The 17117-nt window shown below is 33.6% G+C and overlaps 6 protein-coding genes and 1 non-coding gene across 8 annotated transcripts; 6 read left to right on the top strand and 1 right to left on the bottom strand.

Moving 5' to 3' along the window:
- The first annotated feature begins 61 nt into the window (after positions 1–61).
- On the top strand, positions 62–1503 carry LOC128394192 (zinc finger protein AEBP2-like). Its single transcript, XM_053354484.1, has one exon. The coding sequence runs from the start codon at positions 597–599 to the stop codon at positions 1356–1358; it is 762 nt and encodes a 253-aa protein (XP_053210459.1). The 5' UTR covers positions 62–596; the 3' UTR covers positions 1359–1503.
- On the bottom strand, positions 339–410 carry Trnat-cgu (transfer RNA threonine (anticodon CGU)). Its single transcript has one exon. It is a non-coding gene; the product is annotated as a tRNA-Thr (tRNA).
- Positions 1504–1694: 191 nt separating the features above from the next.
- On the top strand, positions 1695–3221 carry LOC128394191 (tRNA N(3)-methylcytidine methyltransferase METTL2-like). Its single transcript, XM_053354483.1, has 5 exons — positions 1695–1942; positions 2069–2347; positions 2491–2551; positions 2624–2763; positions 2846–3221. The coding sequence occupies exons 1-5, from the start codon at positions 1848–1850 to the stop codon at positions 3156–3158; spliced, it is 888 nt and encodes a 295-aa protein (XP_053210458.1). The 5' UTR covers positions 1695–1847; the 3' UTR covers positions 3159–3221.
- A 498-nt stretch (positions 3222–3719) lies between these two features.
- LOC128394190 (transcription elongation factor A protein 1-like) lies at positions 3720–5342 on the top strand. Its single transcript, XM_053354482.1, has one exon. The coding sequence runs from the start codon at positions 3946–3948 to the stop codon at positions 4906–4908; it is 963 nt and encodes a 320-aa protein (XP_053210457.1). The 5' UTR covers positions 3720–3945; the 3' UTR covers positions 4909–5342.
- Positions 5343–5720: 378 nt separating this feature from the next.
- On the top strand, positions 5721–7555 carry LOC128394194 (acylpyruvase FAHD1, mitochondrial-like). Its single transcript, XM_053354485.1, has 3 exons — positions 5721–5989; positions 6069–6168; positions 6617–7555. Exons 1-3 carry the CDS (start codon positions 5928–5930, stop codon positions 7106–7108), a joined length of 654 nt encoding a protein of 217 aa, XP_053210460.1. The 5' UTR covers positions 5721–5927; the 3' UTR covers positions 7109–7555.
- Positions 7556–8039: 484 nt separating this feature from the next.
- On the top strand, positions 8040–13019 carry LOC128394186 (85/88 kDa calcium-independent phospholipase A2-like). 2 transcript variants are annotated; one of them, XM_053354478.1, is made up of 6 exons: positions 8040–8436; positions 8654–8905; positions 9353–10941; positions 11009–11490; positions 11916–12083; positions 12169–13019. In XM_053354478.1, exons 2-6 carry the CDS (start codon positions 8688–8690, stop codon positions 12379–12381), a joined length of 2670 nt encoding a protein of 889 aa, XP_053210453.1. In that variant the 5' UTR covers positions 8040–8436; positions 8654–8687; the 3' UTR covers positions 12382–13019. The 2 variants fall into 2 exon arrangements, with proteins under 2 accessions (XP_053210453.1, XP_053210451.1); XM_053354476.1 differs by having other exon boundaries at positions 8060–8905.
- Positions 13020–13744: 725 nt separating this feature from the next.
- LOC128394187 (nuclear transcription factor Y subunit beta-like) lies at positions 13745–16959 on the top strand. Its single transcript, XM_053354479.1, has 2 exons — positions 13745–14138; positions 14532–16959. Exons 1-2 carry the CDS (start codon positions 14045–14047, stop codon positions 15899–15901), a joined length of 1464 nt encoding a protein of 487 aa, XP_053210454.1. The 5' UTR covers positions 13745–14044; the 3' UTR covers positions 15902–16959.
- The last annotated feature ends 158 nt before the right edge of the window (positions 16960–17117 follow it).

The following is a 17117-nucleotide window of genomic DNA, read 5'->3' as shown; positions in this document are numbered from 1 at the left end:
TTTCTTTCTCTTCCATTTCCCTCCTCCCTATTTGCTCATTACAATAAGGACAGTCATTAATTGATAAGGAAATCATGATGATCATCGTTAATTCAACCAGTCAACCAATCAATCTAATCCCTTCAATTGAAAAAGAAACAAAAGAAAGACAATTGTCTTGTTTTTTGTTGCCACAAATTTGATGATCATCATCATGGAAACAATGGCAACCGATTGATCTGATTGTTCAGTTTATTCTAAGGTAAATAAGTGATCAGTTAAAACGATAATGCAAATAAATCGCATGAAAAGAAGAAAAAGAAAAAAAAATGAAGGATAATAAAAATTTTTACGTAATTAGCCACAGGTGAGGTTCGAACTCACGACCCCTGGTTTACGAGACCAGTGCTCTACCTCTGAGCTTCTGTGGCTGTTGTTTAAATTTCTCCTCTTAAGTTATCCAATTGTATTTAATTTCCTAGTGATTATTAAATTTTCATTTTGTGATATTCGGAAAGATCTAGTGACGGGGAATCGACTGATATAAGATTCATCAAAATTTGCTCAGTATTTAATTGATTAAAAGTGTATTTAGTTTGCATCCACTCACCCCCAATATGGCTGACCAGGTTTCCTATACAGGTCCCATAGAGTTTGTTGAAGCTTTAAAGGACAAATCATCAACATCTCTCGTTTCACTTGATGTACCTTTGAATAATATGGAACAGCGTAAATTGTGTGACACCATTTTGAAGATGGTTAATGGAGTAACAGAGGACGAATCAATTGAAGCCGAGGAAAAGATTTCAATGTTAAAGAAAAGCGTCTACGCAATGCAAAAGATTGTGGAAGCAAAAGGAAATGGTGAAAACACTGTTAAAGAGCTGGTAACAAAGATAGAGGAGAAAATTAATCTTCAGATCACCGTAACTCCACCAATGAGTAACACATTTGCTGAAATAATTAAGGAAACAACTTACTCACGGCCAATTAAACTGAAAAGGAAGAAGAGTAAAGCCAAACGGATAAGTTGTTATGTTAAACCACATGAGGATTATTTTGACCCAAATATTATGGATATTATTACGTTTGAATTAATGAAAATCAGTATGGAAACAGGATTAGATATACTTGGTAATCAAAATGATATCATTTTTCATAGCAAAGTAATTGGAAGATGCTGCCCAGAGCGAGGAGCCTCAGTTAAATATTTATTACACTGGACACCCGAAGGTATTATACCCGATGAATGGGTCACCGAAGATGATCTTGAGGATATGTCATCCCGTCGAGTGCCCCTTAATTCACTGCCAACCAGTACATTATTAGAAAATTTTGTTAAATCTCAATCACAACCCAGACAAAGGGGAAGAAAGTAATTTGTGAAAGGAAACCGAGAGAGAGAGAGAGTCAGACAGTGTGAAAAAGAGCAACAATTGAATGCAAGTTTCTCTATTTCTACCCTTTTACCTTTGGATTGTATGCAAAATTAAACAAACAAACAAAACGAAACCTGAAAAAAAACAAAGAAGAACAAAAAATAACACACCCACAATACAGAAAAATAAAAATTTGATCTCTTTGTTTCTTTGCAATTATTTGTTATTCTTCCTTGAAATGTCGTCCTATTACGGTCACCCAATGATCTGCAAATAATATCAGATTTCCAATCATGAAAAAGGTTAATTCATCTGTGAAAAGATAACAAAACTAATTGTTATTGTTTTCATCGATTGGAATGAGAACCGTCACTAAGAGATGGAGACACTTTCGATGAAAACAACACATGTGATGTTCAGTTTTTAAAATTTAAATCTTTTTGTCTCTTTAAACTTAATTGGTTCAATTGTTTACTTTTTGAGTTGACCATGAATTCTGATGATTCTATTGGTGATAAAACTAGACCACGTTTTGGGAATCGCTTTCTGACCAATGAGAACGACGTCTTCAAACACAATGCTTGGTGAGTTGAGTTACTTTGAAAAGCCGGTGAACGGCCTTTGTATTTGCTATTCAGAAGATTTTGTTTTTATTTTCATTTCATTTTCGATTGATTTTATTTTTTTTCTCTGTTTACTTTTTGTTTCAGGGATCAGGTTGATTGGACTGAAGAGCAATTAGCTGAGGTGGATGAAAAAATAAAGTGCAATTCAGCTCATCGAGTTGATGATGATTCGAAAAGCAAATATCTTCTGAAAGCCGATGAGTATTGGGATAAGTTTTACCAAACACATCAGGATAAATTTTTCAAAGATCGACATTGGTTATTTACTGAATTTCCAGAATTATTGTCAAATGATGTGAATGTTATTTTTGAAATCGGTTGTGGTGTTGGTAATACTATTTTCCCTCTTCTCGCTCTCAGAGAGTAAGTTGATCTTTGGTTATTCAACATTACGAAGGTATCTCTAAGCCAATCAACTATTGATCGATTGCGATTAACTCTGGCAAATCTCTTCATTGGTTTCAATTTAATTCTTAACTTTGTCTTCTCAATGTTTTTTTTGTCAGAAATCCAGAAACTATGATTTACTGTTGTGACTTTTCACCAGTTGCTATTGATTTATTAAAGGTGAGTACTAACTGAGCATAAGATCAACTTAATCACTTTCTTATTATTGATTTTTTTTCTCTCAATTTTCAGAGCAACAATTCATTTGATGAAAGTCGATGTAAACCATTTGTCTGTGATGTTACTCAAGATCAGTTATCTTTACCCTTCGAGGAATCAAGTTTAGATGTGATTGTTTCCATTTTCACATTATCAGCTATCCCTCCAAAAAGGTATTTACATTAATGTAATTACCATGTTTCTATTTTCTCACTTAATCACTTAATCAAAGACTTTCGTAAACTCTAATTACAGTATACCTGAAACAATCAAGAAATTATCTCGATACCTGAAACCTGGAGGATTGTTTCTTTTTCGTGATTATGGTAAATACGATTTAGCTCAAGTAAGATTTAAAAAAGGTTCTTGTATGGATGACAATTTTTATGTTCGAGGCGACGGAACAATGGCCTATTTCTTCACACCAGAAGAAGTCGGCAAACTTTTCGTCGATTCTGGTTTAGAAAAGGTATCGTTAATCACTGATAAACGGTTGCAAGTTAATCGCGGTAAACAATTGAAAATGTATCGAGTTTGGATTCAAGCTAAATATCGTAAACCTGATTAACTTTGATTGAAAATTTTCCAACAATTTTCACATAAAATTAAATCAACAATCAACTTGCAAATGGTGAGTTCTATTCAGTATCAACACTTGATCTTCGTCATGTTAATATTTCAAACTCTCTATTTCTCTCTTCCTCTCTTTTTCTTTAACTATCATCAACTAATTTTCCAATGGTATTTTATTTCTGATTAACCATGAAACAAGAAAAAAAAGCAAATCCAAATTAAACCTTATCATCAACCAATTCTGTTAACCAAATTGTAAATCAAATTTGAAAAGTTTCTCAGTCACTAATTATAAAACTAAAATGGTCTCAATTTTGTAGATCACAAAACAAATTGGTAATCAACTAAAACATTTTTATCAAATCTATTCATGTAAAAGTCCATTTACACTAAAAGAAAATTAAAAAAATTTATAATCCAATCGTTAAATCAGTCAACTGATTCCATTAAAATTGATCAATGAAACATTTAATTCTCACATTTGATGTTACCGCTTTTCTCTGCCACTGTCGCCATCTCTACGTGGAAGGGATAACCAATTAGTCTCTGTTTTCGGATCAACAAAATGTGTTTTTTGAGAATTGAGTTGATTAACTTTTCTATTTGAAGATCGTTCTCTTTTTCATTCGTTCTGTCGCAACTTTGGGTTAATTTAATTTCCATTGTAATTTAAATTGTTCATTAGTTGAACGGTGTCCGTGTGTTTGTTTCGAAATAGTTGATTGTTTCTTTTTGTTTCTGTGTTTTTTGTGTTGAAATAAAAAAAAAGTCAATTACCATCGATGGGTCATGAAGAAGAGGTTCTGCGTATTGGGAAAAAATTGGATAAAATGGGAGCCAAAAAGGAAGGTTTTGGTCAAGCATTGGACCTTCTTAAAGCGTTGAAAGAGATTCCCATTACATTGGAGATTTTACAGCGAACCCGTATTGGTATGGCAGTTAATAATTTAAGAAAAAACTGTTCCAATGAAGAGGTAATCAGTTTGGCTAAGTCTCTCATTCGTTCATGGAAAAAGCTGCTAGAGGTTTCAAAAGAGGGTAAATCAGATTCTAATAATACTGATAATGGGTCTACATCGGGCTCATCTGGTAATAAAACGATAAGTTCTGGGAATAGTGGAAGTACGGGTAGTGGTGGAGGTGACACTGGAAGTAAAAACGGTTCAAATAAAAGTACAACGTCTCGTAGTAATGCTCCTGGTAGCGATTCTAAACCAAAACAATCTTTTCCATCTAATACATCAAATGAGATTCGTCTTAAAGGTAGACAATTATTGGCTGAAGCTCTTAAACAAGGAATGGAAGAATCAAGTGGAGAAACTTTCTTTGACCCTGAAGATTTAGCTGCCCAAATAGAAGATAATATTTATAAAGAATTTAAAGATATAAATATGAAATATAAGAATAGAATTAGATCTAGAGTGTCCAATTTGAAAGATTCGAAAAATCCTGATCTTAAATTCAATGTTCTCCGTGGACACATTTCTGCATCAAGAATTGCCGTTATGACAGCTGAGGAAATGGCCAGCAATGAGATGAAAGAATTACGTCAAAAGCTAACAAAAGAAGCAATTAATGACCATCAAATGGCGGTGACCGGAGGTACAAAGACAGATCTTATCAAATGTCCGAAGTGTAAAAAGACAAATACAACTTACAATCAAGTTCAAACGCGAAGTGCTGATGAACCCATGACAACCTTTTGCTTTTGTAATGAATGTGGTTATAGATGGAAATTCTGTTGATCCGATAATCTTTATTCTAACCAATTAAGCAAAATATACCTTCAGAGAAGAAGAATTAACAAATTACCATCAACAAAGAAAGGAAGAAATCAACAACAAAGTATCATCATCAAGCTTTTTCCTTAATCTCTTCCGATGACAAGAACACCAACCAAACCAAGACTTGATTAAATACTTCCCACCGTCAATTCATCATTATATCTCCTCTGAGCCGCACGGATATTTTTCCTCTTCCACCTTTCATCATCTTTGATTGTTCTTCTTTTTTTCCCCTTAATTTTTTTTACCTTTTTCTCCAACCATCAAGTTGATATGAAAATCTTGTAATCATCAACAAACAAATCAACACATACACAAACATACACAAACTCTTGTACAATTCAATATAATAATAATTTAGCGATTGCTAACAATTAAACAAACAATATCAGTAACCTTTTCTATCCAAGTAAAATAAACACCGACACACTAATCACTGGTCACATTCCCAAACTCATAACAATTAACTGCCCCCAATCAGTCGGCCGATCACAATTAATTCCTTTCAATGAATTTGCATACGTTTACTTAAATTCACTTTAATCACACATGACCAATTTAATTCAATTCCATTGAAAGGATGAGGAAATCAATCCGTTCAAGTTTCTCCCAAAAAAACTTGTCCATCGATATCTCTAAATGTTGGACCATTTTCCATGCCCCTTGATTGTGGAAAACTAAATTAAATCACTAAATCAGTTTCATCTAATTATCTTTGCCCGCGCTTGGGTTACCTTGGTTTCTACTTATTGTATTTTCAATTGAAGACCATGCGATCCACTTGATTATTTATTTTCTTAATCTTTTTATAATAATTGTTCAATTATCTAAGTCTGTTGATTTGTTTTTCTTTCTCATTAACCATTAGTTAATTGATTAGTTTGTCTTTCATTTGTCTCACATACTTTGTATTCATTTGATTGTTTTCTTTTCTGTTTTTGCTTTTCTTTGTGCTTTTGTTTGTTTTCATTTCTACAGTTATGAGACTTATAAACTTTGTTGAATTTAGTCGGAAAATTGTTGGCGTTGGTCGTAATTATTTGTAAGTTAATTGCTCTAATTATGTGTTAATTTTGTACTTTCTTCTTGCTAATTTGTCTCTTGTCCATCTCCTTTTCTAGAGCTCATGTTAAAGAAATGAAATATGCCAATAAACCGGAATCACCGATCATCTTTCTTAAGCCTCCTTCCAGTTTCGCAATTAATGGTTCATCTATCAAAGTAATTATCATCTTCTGTTTTGTTTACTTTTTGATTGGCCTATTGACGATTCTACCTCATCAAAGGACTAGTAAAACAATTTCTGTTTAATTGGTCACTTTGTCATTTACAATCAAGTTAATCATTCAAATGTTTTACAAAATTCTCCTCGATTGTAATAATTGTCACATTTTTACACTCTTATGACAATATTGAGTAGTCAATGATTCAATCTAATTAATTTAATTGATATTTTACTTTCATCTTTTACACTGTTAACTATTTGTAATTGAAGCTTTTCTTGAGTGAAACAATCAACAGTTAATAGTGTTTTCAAATTTCTCCAAATCGATCAATTTTCTTTCAATTTGTTTCTTTTTCTACCTTGGCCTCTACCTTCTTACCGTTACAATTAATTTTGTTTTTCTTCTCAATTTAATTGTATTTCTTTCTTGATACATTCTCACAGTATCCTAAGGGATGTTCAAATTTACAACATGAAGTGGAATTAGCAATTGTCATTGGATCAAGAGGAAGTGATATTACCGAAAACACTGCTTGGGATCATGTTGGTGGATACACCATTGCCCTTGATATGACAGCGAGAGATTGGCAATCAGAAGCTAAAGAAAAAGGTTTGCCCTGGTCAAGAGCCAAAGGATCGGACACTTTCTGTCCAGTGGGAAATTTTATTCCAAAAGAGAAAATCGCTGACATAGAGAACCAACAAATCTGGTGTAAAGTAAATGGACAAATGAGACAAGATGGAAACACCAAAGACATGATCTTCAAAATACCATTTCTCATAAGTCACATTAGCTCATTTTTCACCCTGGAACCTGGAGATGTTATTCTCACTGGATCACCCGGTGGAACTGGTTCAGTTAAACCTGGTGATACAATTGAAATTGGATTGAGTGATCTGGTTAAAGCTTCGTTTCCAATCATCGCTAAACAATAAGCCTCATCGTCTTTCATCTCGATTTATCTTTTCCTCTAAGTGTTTACGTTGATTTAATTTTCTTTGATTCGAAATTAGTTTTTTTTTCTCTCTCTTACTCGTTAATCTTTATAGTTCTTTTCTTCTTTCCTTTTATATTTTCTTCAACAAACCAAGAGATAAATGAGATAACACTAAGAATAGAAAAGTTTATGTAAATTTCCTAAATGTGAACATCTCAACGGTGATTATATGTTAATCTTTAGTCTATACTAGTTGATATATATAAGGTGATACTTATTTTCCTTTTGTTTTCCTTCAAATTTACTCAATTTAAATGGTGGAAAAAATTGTTTCCTTTCTATCATTTAGAAATCATCACCATCATCATCTGTAACCTGTTGGAAAAAAAACAACTAAAGTCTCACTTTAAATTGGTGATATAAAAATTAATCATTAACAAGCTAACATATTTTCATTGGTTAATCATATTCTTAAATTTTCAATTTAAAGGTGTCGACAATTGGGATTGTCTTTTCAGCGAGAACAATATAAATCCACAAAAATATAGACAAACATTTGGATTATAATAACAAAACAAAGCAAAAACTATGATATGTTTCAGGCCTAAGCTCAAAACAAAGGATATTTGATTGTTGATGATTAGTAACAGCAATCGGAAAAAAAAGAGGAACAATCAATTGACAACAATTAACTACCATTGTGGAAGAACAATCATCAAAAAATAATAGAACAATAAAAGAAAATAGAAACTGTAATCCGAGGAAATGGAGAATCTTGTCAAATTAGATGATCGAAAAAAAAAAAATAATCAAATGGAAAATAAACATTCTAATCAAAGAATTATTGATGATCGCGATGAATTAAATAGTCGATGATGGTGACGAGATGAAGATTAAGATAATCACTGATGATTAGAAGAACAAGAAAGTGAATGAGAATTTAATTGTTGTAATGAAGAGATGATTGTGTGTGAGTAAGAAAAAAATCCAATCAGCTGGTTCTCTCTCTTTTTCGCAATTTTATTTTCCTCAATTTCACTTTCTCTCTCTAAACCTTTTCACTTTTCCTCGTCATGATCAACCCTTGATTGTGATTTAGATCATTTTCCTCTCTTTTATTTTCTCCTTGTACTTAATCCTTTGCTTTTCTCTCTCTCTCTCTAGTTTATAGTTAACTAATCACCTCATCGTTAATTGTGATTAGAGTTTTATTATTACCAACAACTGTAATCATCGTCGTCATCAATTCACAATTTACTGTATTTCTCATTCACCACCAACACTTTTTGTTTTCATTGAAACGTACTACTTATCATCTCCTTTTTGGTTTGTATTTAGATTAATTGTTGTTCCTTTCTCACCATTGTTTCATTTCTCTTCTCATTCATATTCTAATTGATTTGTGTTCTTCTTTGTTTTTCTTGTTCGGTGGTGACAATTCTGTGTATTTTCTACCATTTCTGGTTCTCTCCTTTTCTCTCTCTTGCTCTTTCCCTGTTTCTCTCTCTCTCTCTCTTCTTTCTGTATGCTGATTATTAACCAGAACCAGAAATTCTTTTCTCATTCACATCATCATCATGTCTTTTCTTCGTGATTTTGTTGGCAGTTTCCGTAGAAAAGATATTTCCGAGTATCCATATAATGTTGTGGTCGAGGTTAAAAACGACGATTATAAAACGTACCAAGTTTACTCAAGAGAGGATTGTCTCGTTCTCTATGGATTACCTGATGGTGCAAGATTTGAAATCGTTTTACAAAAAGCAATGCCCAGTAAAGGAGTTGAAGTGGATTACAGGTAATCTCAATCCTCACCATTATCTTTACTGTTGATCCTTCACCCATATGATGATCAATTTGTCAATGATGAACATTGTTGCCGAGGGAACATTCATCTCAGAACAATTCAAACAATAGAAAATTTTGTCACCCACAGTTAATATCTTAGAAGATAAATCTTGAAGAAACGTCAGATTTGTCACACCCTTTACACCAAGGGAGAGAGAATCAGTGATTTCATTTTCATCTGTTGCTAATATTGGATGAAATTACTATTAATTCTGAGTACTAATTCACCACACGTAATGCTCACTTCCAAGTTCTGTATAAATGTACTAACAAATCATAATATTTGAACTTCAGTCACGGGAAACAAAAATTATCTATTAGATTTGAGCAATTTAAACATATATATGATCTCAATATGAATGATCTAATTGTTTTTCTCTCTCACAATCTATTACAGTCTATGTCGATTCGATAATCAAATGGGAGCTGATAAAGTATTCCAAGCAATGGTTCAAAATAAATTGCCCACTTTATGTAACAATTTTCCCGATCTGGTGAATGCTTATAGTCTTCAAGAATTAGTTAATTATATTCGATCAAATCCAGAGCAAACATTGGCTCATATTTGTGCCTATTTTGGTTATCTTGAATGTCTAAAGGGAATCATTGCCAATCAGCCTTCACTGAAAGATGCCGTTGATCCAGTTACTCAATACACACCCTTACACCTCGCAATTAAAGGTTGTCGCCTTCCGGTGGTTCAATATTTAGTTTCATGTGGAGCTGATTTATCGAGAACCGACATTCGTGGTTGGAATATATTTCACTTTGCATCGACAACCAATCGAGATATTATCTCCGCTTTATGTTATCCGTCCGAATCAAATTCGTCATCAACAACAACTGCCTCATCCTCTTCTGTAACATCCACACTCACCTCAACATTATCATCATCATTTTCCCCAACACTATCATCCGGATCTCATTCAATTCTTGTATCACAAAGCTCAATCTCATCAACTTCAGAAGATGCAAATACACCAACTCACTCAACTAATCCAAGTAACAACAATAACACTCATAACAGTAACAGTAATGCCACTAATGGCAATAGTTTGAGTGACCGTCGTAAACTGATAATCAAATTGATCAATTCTCGTAACAATGAAACAAACAGTCCACTTTATTTGGCTTGTGCTGCCGATAAACCTGAGTGTATTAAAGAGCTGCTGAAAAATGGTGCTGATGTTAATGGTGCTTCATTGGGGACTATTGATAATGAGAAGACAAGTGATCACAGTTTGTGTAATTTCATTGATCTACTTGATCCTAAAGTGATGAAAATGGGTGGAACTGCCTTACACTGGGCTAAAAGTCCACAATGTATGGAAGCGCTAATCGAAATGGGTTGTAACATTAATGCGAAAAATTTTCAGGGTGAAACTGTTTTCCATTGTATGGTGGCAAAGAAAAATCTCTCTTGCATTGTCACTTTACTTTCTCATGGAGCGGATGTGAATGCCACTGGATCTAACGGAGAAACACCTTTACATATTGCAGTTCGAACTGGAGATGTGACCATTGTTCAAGCCCTTGTCGTTTTCGGCGCTGATTTGAACACTTGTAACAACAGTGGAGAAACACCAAGACACATAATTGCCACCAATAAACGGATATCTAATCAAGAGTTAATTCTTTATATTCTGGATACTGTTGGTGCCAAACGATGTAAAAAAGCTCATAACTTGTCATGTACCGATGGATGTGCGCTTAATGCGACTTTCAATGGTATTCCTCCTGAAACATCACCTCTCTCTCGAATTGTCTCAATTCATGATGTCCATTATCGAGATATTTTGGAAGAAGCGGTGAAAAGGAAAAAAGAGAAAGAGATGAAAATCAATTTCGATGAGCCACCAGAGAATGAAATTAAATTGTTGTGTCTTGACGGTGGTGGAATCAAAGGATTAATTCTCGTTCAAATGTTGGCAATTCTAGAAGATATGACGAAAAGACGAATCTATGATACTTTCAATTGGATTGCTGGTAAGTCTCTAGTCTTTTAATTTCTCTTGATTTTAAAATCTAATTTGATCGATGGTTATTACTTGAGGTACATCAACGGGCGGGATTTTGGCAATATCTTTGGCCTTGGGTAATACAGCAGCCGAATGTCGTCAATTGTATTTTCGTTTAAAAGATAAAGTGTTTCTTGGACCTCGACCTTATGATTCTGAACCATTAGAGAAATTTGTTCAAAAAGAGTTTGGTATTGATACCAAAATCGGTGATATCACTCATCCACGATTAATGATCACCGCAACCATAGCAGATCAATTTCCGGCCGATTTATTTCTCTTTCGTAATTATCCTTCTGCCCAGGAAATTATTCTCTCCTCAGAATCAAAATCGTCCAGATCATCTAGTCCCATTGGATCTGATTACCTCCTCTGGATGGCTGCCCGTTCATCTGGAGCAGCACCGACCTACTTCAGACCCTGTGGACCTTATCTGGACGGTGGATTGATATCAAATAATCCAACCCTTGATGCCTTAACTGAAATTTCACAAATCAATGCTTCTTATGCTCATATTGTAAGTTTATAATTACTTTTCAACTCATTAACTTTTCAATCATCTCTCATAAATACAACCAAAGACTTTGAGTTTGCAACCACTTTCCAAATCATTCGCGCAGTTAATCTTAATCAAGTAAAGATAACTTTTGATATCAGTTGACCATTTGAAGACTACGTCAGTTAAATGAGTGGACAATACTTATACTCATAACTGTATCTTTCATTGATTGTATTCAACTGCGTCAAGTATTTCCCGATTATCCTCTGAATCCTTCATTCTCACTTTTTCCTCTACCCTGTTATCCATCATTAAATTTTCTGCCAATGCAATTGAATGAATTTTGTAAAAAACTAAACGAATGAGAGACATTAGGCCATTTTCATCAATTGTTTCCATAATATTATAATTGATTATAATTTGTTTTTGCTTATTATTTACAGGGATGCCCAGAGAAAAAGTTAAGACCTGCTGTGGTTGTTTCATGTGGAACCGGTGCAATACCCGTTAAACCAATTTCAATTGTTGATGTTTATCGTCCCGATAGTTTGGTTGGAGTCGCTAAAATGGCTTTTATGGCCTCGGCATTAGGAGAGCTTCTAGTCGATCAGGTTAATTAAATTGATTGAGCAATTGACTATTCAATTTTTCTAACTCATTTCTCTTTCTCTCTTATTTTCTGATTACTCTTAACAGGCAACACAATCTGATGGTCAAGTTGTTGAAAGGTCAAAGGCTTGGTGTCATGGTATTCATTTGCCCTATTTCAGGTTAAATCCTCCGATATCTGAAAATATAAGTCTTGATGAGACTAATAATGCGAAATTGATTAATATGCTTTGGGAAACTTCAGTATATATGTACAACCGTAAAGATGAATTACAAGAGTTAATTTACCTGCTTAGTTAATCTTCAATTCTAAATTGTTTTGAAAACTTTCTCCTAATTTATTAACTCTACTGTAACCATCACAATACTAATTGTCATCCAATTATCACCATTTTTTTCTGCATCACAGTCAAAACTTGCAACAAAAAAGCATTTTCATCGTTTCCTTGTTTTATACTGATGGCGTTTTAGCCTTTTAATATAACTGTTGAGTTTTTTTCTACAACAATTAACCGTCTCTTTGGCAATTACAAAGACTCATCCTTTGTATTTACTGTAAACCAGCCAAATCACCACAACAATTTATAAACTATCAACTAATTTACACAACATCGAGTCAACTTTTTTCACTCAAACCTAATTTTCAATCAACAGGTTTTACAAATTTAGTTAATAGTCAACTTATTCGTTTAATTGTTTCCATTGAAAATTAATTTTATCACCCCCTTGAAATCCTAATCATCTCCAATAATATTTGTACATTAAAAGTGAGAAACAGGAACAAATCAAATCAATCAATCGATTGGTTTCTCTATTAACCAATAATGTTTTTTTTCTGAAAAAAAAATGAATTTATATCTAATTTGTATTGACATTTTCCCCCCTAAATTTACATCTGATTGCCTCTTGAACAATTAAATTACATTTTCCTTGTACAATCAATCAAATTGTTAAACAAAAACCAAACCTTTAATCATTGTAATTGTTTGATTAATCAAACAATTTCTCCAAATGAATAATAAGTAATCATTTCGTAAAGAATACCAATCTAAACCAAACGCGAAACTCAACAAATTGCTCAGGTTTGTTTTCCAGAATAAAGGAAAACTTTTTGAGAGCACAAATTAGTTACATTGACTGTTAGTAATTCGTAACAATTAGTGTTAATTGAGAGTAATGATGATGGAGAGTGAAAGGAAAGACACTAAAAGTTGTCAATTTAGTGTTAAATCACAAGAAGAATGATTAACTCGAAATTCACTTTTCCAGTTTCTCGAGTTTGTTTCCATCATAATTACTTGAGACCATTGCTCTATTTCAGTTAAACGAAGGATGGAAAATCCTTTTAATTGATTGACAAGAAAAAATAATTAACCATATTGAGTTTATACTTTTAATTATGATAAGAAAGTGAAGAGAACAAAAAATGCGAGATGGTCGTTACAACGAAGAGAGAGAGATGGCGCTAGGAGATAGAAAGAAGAAAAGAAAGAGAGTAAACTTTGCGAATTTTTTTCTCTTTCTTTTTTCTGTTTCCTCAAAGCGCCACCAACCTTGAGAACCTCAAACTCTCACCTTAGTCTCATTCTTTGCTTGGTGTTACTTGGTGATCGTTTTTGATGCCGAACAAGAAAACCGAATTGAAGAAGAAACAAAAATGGATTAACTGTTTTATGTTAATCCTAATTGGTGATTGACTAATGAGATGGAAGAAAAAATAATTCCAAATGGAAACAATTAACCTGAAGGTTAAATTGATTTTCTTTTTCTATTCTTAGTCATGGACGAATTTTAAAATTACCGCGATTTCTGATTAGTTTTCTTTTTTTTTTTCTATTTGTCTTGTACATTTGAAACTCTTTTTGATCTCAAAATGAATTTATCTCTGTCTAGTTAATTATTAATTCACTGCCAATTGTTTTCCATTTTGGTTTAATCTCTAATTTAATTAATTGAATTAGAGATGTCAGGATCTAATGGAGGAATTCTTTGTAACTTGGAAGACCGATTTACAAAGTATCGAACTCATCATAAAGAACATGAGAATCGAGCTTTAAGTAAGTACAGTTTTTCATGTTTTCTTTTTCTCTTTCATCTTTCATCTTCTTTCTGCTTTACTTTATCATTTGGCTTGTGCATCAGATGAATTTAAGTCAATTTTTTGAATTTTCATTCATCTCTCTGTCTTTCTTTTATTTCTCTCTCTTTTTTATATTACATTTGTTTGTATATTAATCTCTCTTCCCTCTTTCTGCTCTTATTTCCCCTTTTTTCTCTTTTTTTTCCTTTTCCCCTCTGTTTTATCACTTTACATCCTCATTATTTGCATCATCATCTTCTTCTTTTCCTTCTTCTTCTTCATCATCTTTATCATCAATCTTCTTATTCTTCTTCTTCTTCTCATCATTTGAAAACAACAACAACACACAAAACGCCACCCACTCCAACAGCGACTCACAACACCAAAGTAGAAAAACAACGACAAGAGACTTACCAATTGCAACAACAAATCATAAGTGATACTGTTAGTGGTAGTAAAGTCAAGTCCAATAAAATTAGTTCAAACGGACCTGGATCTCGTGCAACAAAGCGAAGCCATCCTTCCAATAATTCAGCTCAATCGTCGGGTCCCAATGCTGCTAAAATTCCTAATAACGGACAATTAGTTACCATTAACAATTCCTCTCCTTCTACAACTGTGTTTAAAAATTCAACTCAACCTCGACCTCAATCCCAGTCCCAGACACAAAGCCAGTCTCAACATCAGTTACAACAACAACAACAGCAGCAACAGCCATCTCAATTGCTACCACAAACTCAACCGTTACAACAGCAACAACCACAGTATTCTCATCAACAAATACAACCTCCACTGCAACTTATTCACCATCAAATTCCACAACGCCAACAAATACCGCCACCGCCACCGCCACAAGACCAACAACCACCGCATCCACAGTCACAGCTTCAACCTTTACCACAAACACAGTCTCAACAACACCAACAACAAATGATTATGATTAACCATGCCCATCATCATCCCTCTCAACCATCTCATCCTCAATCCCAACAGCTTCAACATCACAATACCATAAATCTCCATACTCACCATCATCAACCTCCTCAATCTAATCAACCGCCACAACTTCAACGGTTACCTCAAAATCAGTCCCAACAATCTCAGCATCAAATGGTGATGATTAGTCACAATCAACATCAACAGCCTCAACCTCAACCTCCATCCCAAGTCCAAAATCACCCACAGCTATTACAACAGGCACAGATTCACCAACAGCACATCCAACAACAACAGCAACAACAACAACGGTCTAACCAACAGTCACAATACACGCGATTACCACAAACACAATCTCAGCAATTTCCAAACCATAACAATAATAATCTTCAAAACCATCACCAGCTTCAACAGCAGCCTAACCATCAGTCACAATATAACAGATTACCACAGACACAATCCCAACAATTTCAAAATCATAACAATATTCATAATCATAACCATCAACCTCAATCTCAACAGCAAATCCAAATCCAGCAACAGCAACAACAACAACAACGACAGCTTCAATCACAGTATCAACAACGTTTACCACAAAATCAATCATCGCAGCTTCAATATCTCAACCAAAACTATTATCCACAAGAGTTTAAAGAATTAAATGACGACGATCTCGCATGTCTTGATAACTTCCAGTATTCTTCTGAGCTTCCTTTATCCGGACTCTCTCAAACACCTGATCAGGAAATATTCTCGGATCCAGTCTTCATTAAGAATCTATTGGAAAGTTTTCGTAACAACTGATTAAATCTTTTGTTTATTGGATTAAGTGGACAGAAAGATGCCCTTTATTTCTTTTGTTTTTTGTTTTTTCTCTTCATTATCCTTCTCAAAAGTCTAAATCAGAATCATGTTGACCCGGAAAAAGAAGACCTTCAAAGTTTCCCATTAATCTGATGGATCTCTAACTGGGTAACCTAGTTTGAACCTGTTTTTTACGTCTGGGCTTATCGCATTCTCTCTCTATCTCTATTCTCTCTCTCTCTCTCTCTCTCTCTCTCTCTCTCTCTCTCTACACTTGCTCTCTTTCTCTCTCAATTCTTTCCTTCTTTTTCATGGTTCGCTTTCATCATTAACAAAAGAAAAATGTATTCTCATAAACAACAGAAGGCCAACTGTGCAACCTGAACAAATGAGGAAGATGTTTTTTTTTGCTGTCAGGGTTAAATAATAATTTTGCAAAAATGTTACGCTCCACTTGTACTTACAAGTAATATCTACAAGGAACTGACTTACATCCTATCTGTCTGTTGTTCCTTATCTGTTTCCACCTTTCGTCTTTATCATCTTCCTCCTTCTCCTCTGTCTCAACCACCACGCTCTCATAAATTCAATGACTATCAGTACTTTTCTGCTTCCTTTTCACCCTTTTCTTATTCTTTTTCACTTCATCGACATCACGATCATCATCATCGCCATCACCATCACCATCATCATCATCAACATTTCTCATTTTGTTCTTATTTTTTCACATTCAAATTGACAAAAGAAATTAACGAAAAAACCATTTGTTTAACTTGAGACAAAAACGAAGCAAAAAGACACAAACACACAAATGAAACAATTCACACAACCCGAGCAACAAGTCCCGACGAAAAAGTCAACATAACAACAATATTAAAGAGCAAAAACATTCTCAATTGTCATTGTAAAGAAAAACAAAAAGATTTAGATATCAAAAATCAAATCTACTATTATTAATATTATTATACATATATTACTACATTATGCAAATGAAACAAAACCTTAACACATTCATCAAAACAAATAAAAATTAAATTGATTGTATCTGCAGCGAAAAAGATCGTTAATTGTATTATTTAATCTGCAATTAATACGCGAAAACAACAAAAAACCCAATACATTTAAACTGTAAAAAGGTGAAAATGTTACAACAAAACAAATAGGAAGAGAAAATGATTTATCTTAAATGTCAATCAATCTGAATTTCTGATAAGTA

This window comes from Panonychus citri, unplaced genomic scaffold, assembly GCF_014898815.1.
Source record: "Panonychus citri isolate SS breed McGregor unplaced genomic scaffold, ASM1489881v1 Contig00139, whole genome shotgun sequence".
Classification (NCBI taxonomy): domain Eukaryota; kingdom Metazoa; phylum Arthropoda; class Arachnida; order Trombidiformes; family Tetranychidae; genus Panonychus; species Panonychus citri.
The sequence above is the reverse complement of the archived record's forward strand: the minus strand, read 5'-3'. Positions and strand labels throughout refer to the sequence as shown.

Excerpts from the sequence above, each read along its gene's own strand:
- LOC128394187 (XM_053354479.1), top strand. The coding sequence starts at position 14,045 with ATGTCAGGATCTAATGGAGGAATTCTTTGTAACTTGGAAGACCGATTT. Across the intron at positions 14,139-14,531 it reads ACATGAGAATCGAGCTTTAA|CGACTCACAACACCAAAGTA; the intron begins GTAAGTACAGTT and ends CCACTCCAACAG.
- LOC128394191 (XM_053354483.1), top strand. The coding sequence starts at position 1,848 with ATGAATTCTGATGATTCTATTGGTGATAAAACTAGACCACGTTTTGGG. Across the intron at positions 2,348-2,490 it reads CCTCTTCTCGCTCTCAGAGA|AAATCCAGAAACTATGATTT; the intron begins GTAAGTTGATCT and ends TTTTTTTGTCAG. Across the intron at positions 2,764-2,845 it reads TCAGCTATCCCTCCAAAAAG|TATACCTGAAACAATCAAGA; the intron begins GTATTTACATTA and ends CTCTAATTACAG.
- LOC128394192 (XM_053354484.1), top strand. The coding sequence starts at position 597 with ATGGCTGACCAGGTTTCCTATACAGGTCCCATAGAGTTTGTTGAAGCT.
- LOC128394186 (XM_053354478.1), top strand. The coding sequence starts at position 8,688 with ATGTCTTTTCTTCGTGATTTTGTTGGCAGTTTCCGTAGAAAAGATATT. Across the intron at positions 8,906-9,352 it reads GGAGTTGAAGTGGATTACAG|TCTATGTCGATTCGATAATC; the intron begins GTAATCTCAATC and ends AATCTATTACAG. Across the intron at positions 12,084-12,168 it reads GAGAGCTTCTAGTCGATCAG|GCAACACAATCTGATGGTCA; the intron begins GTTAATTAAATT and ends TACTCTTAACAG.
- LOC128394194 (XM_053354485.1), top strand. The coding sequence starts at position 5,928 with ATGAGACTTATAAACTTTGTTGAATTTAGTCGGAAAATTGTTGGCGTT. Across the intron at positions 5,990-6,068 it reads GGCGTTGGTCGTAATTATTT|AGCTCATGTTAAAGAAATGA; the intron begins GTAAGTTAATTG and ends CTCCTTTTCTAG. Across the intron at positions 6,169-6,616 it reads TTAATGGTTCATCTATCAAA|TATCCTAAGGGATGTTCAAA; the intron begins GTAATTATCATC and ends ACATTCTCACAG.
- LOC128394190 (XM_053354482.1), top strand. The coding sequence starts at position 3,946 with ATGGGTCATGAAGAAGAGGTTCTGCGTATTGGGAAAAAATTGGATAAA.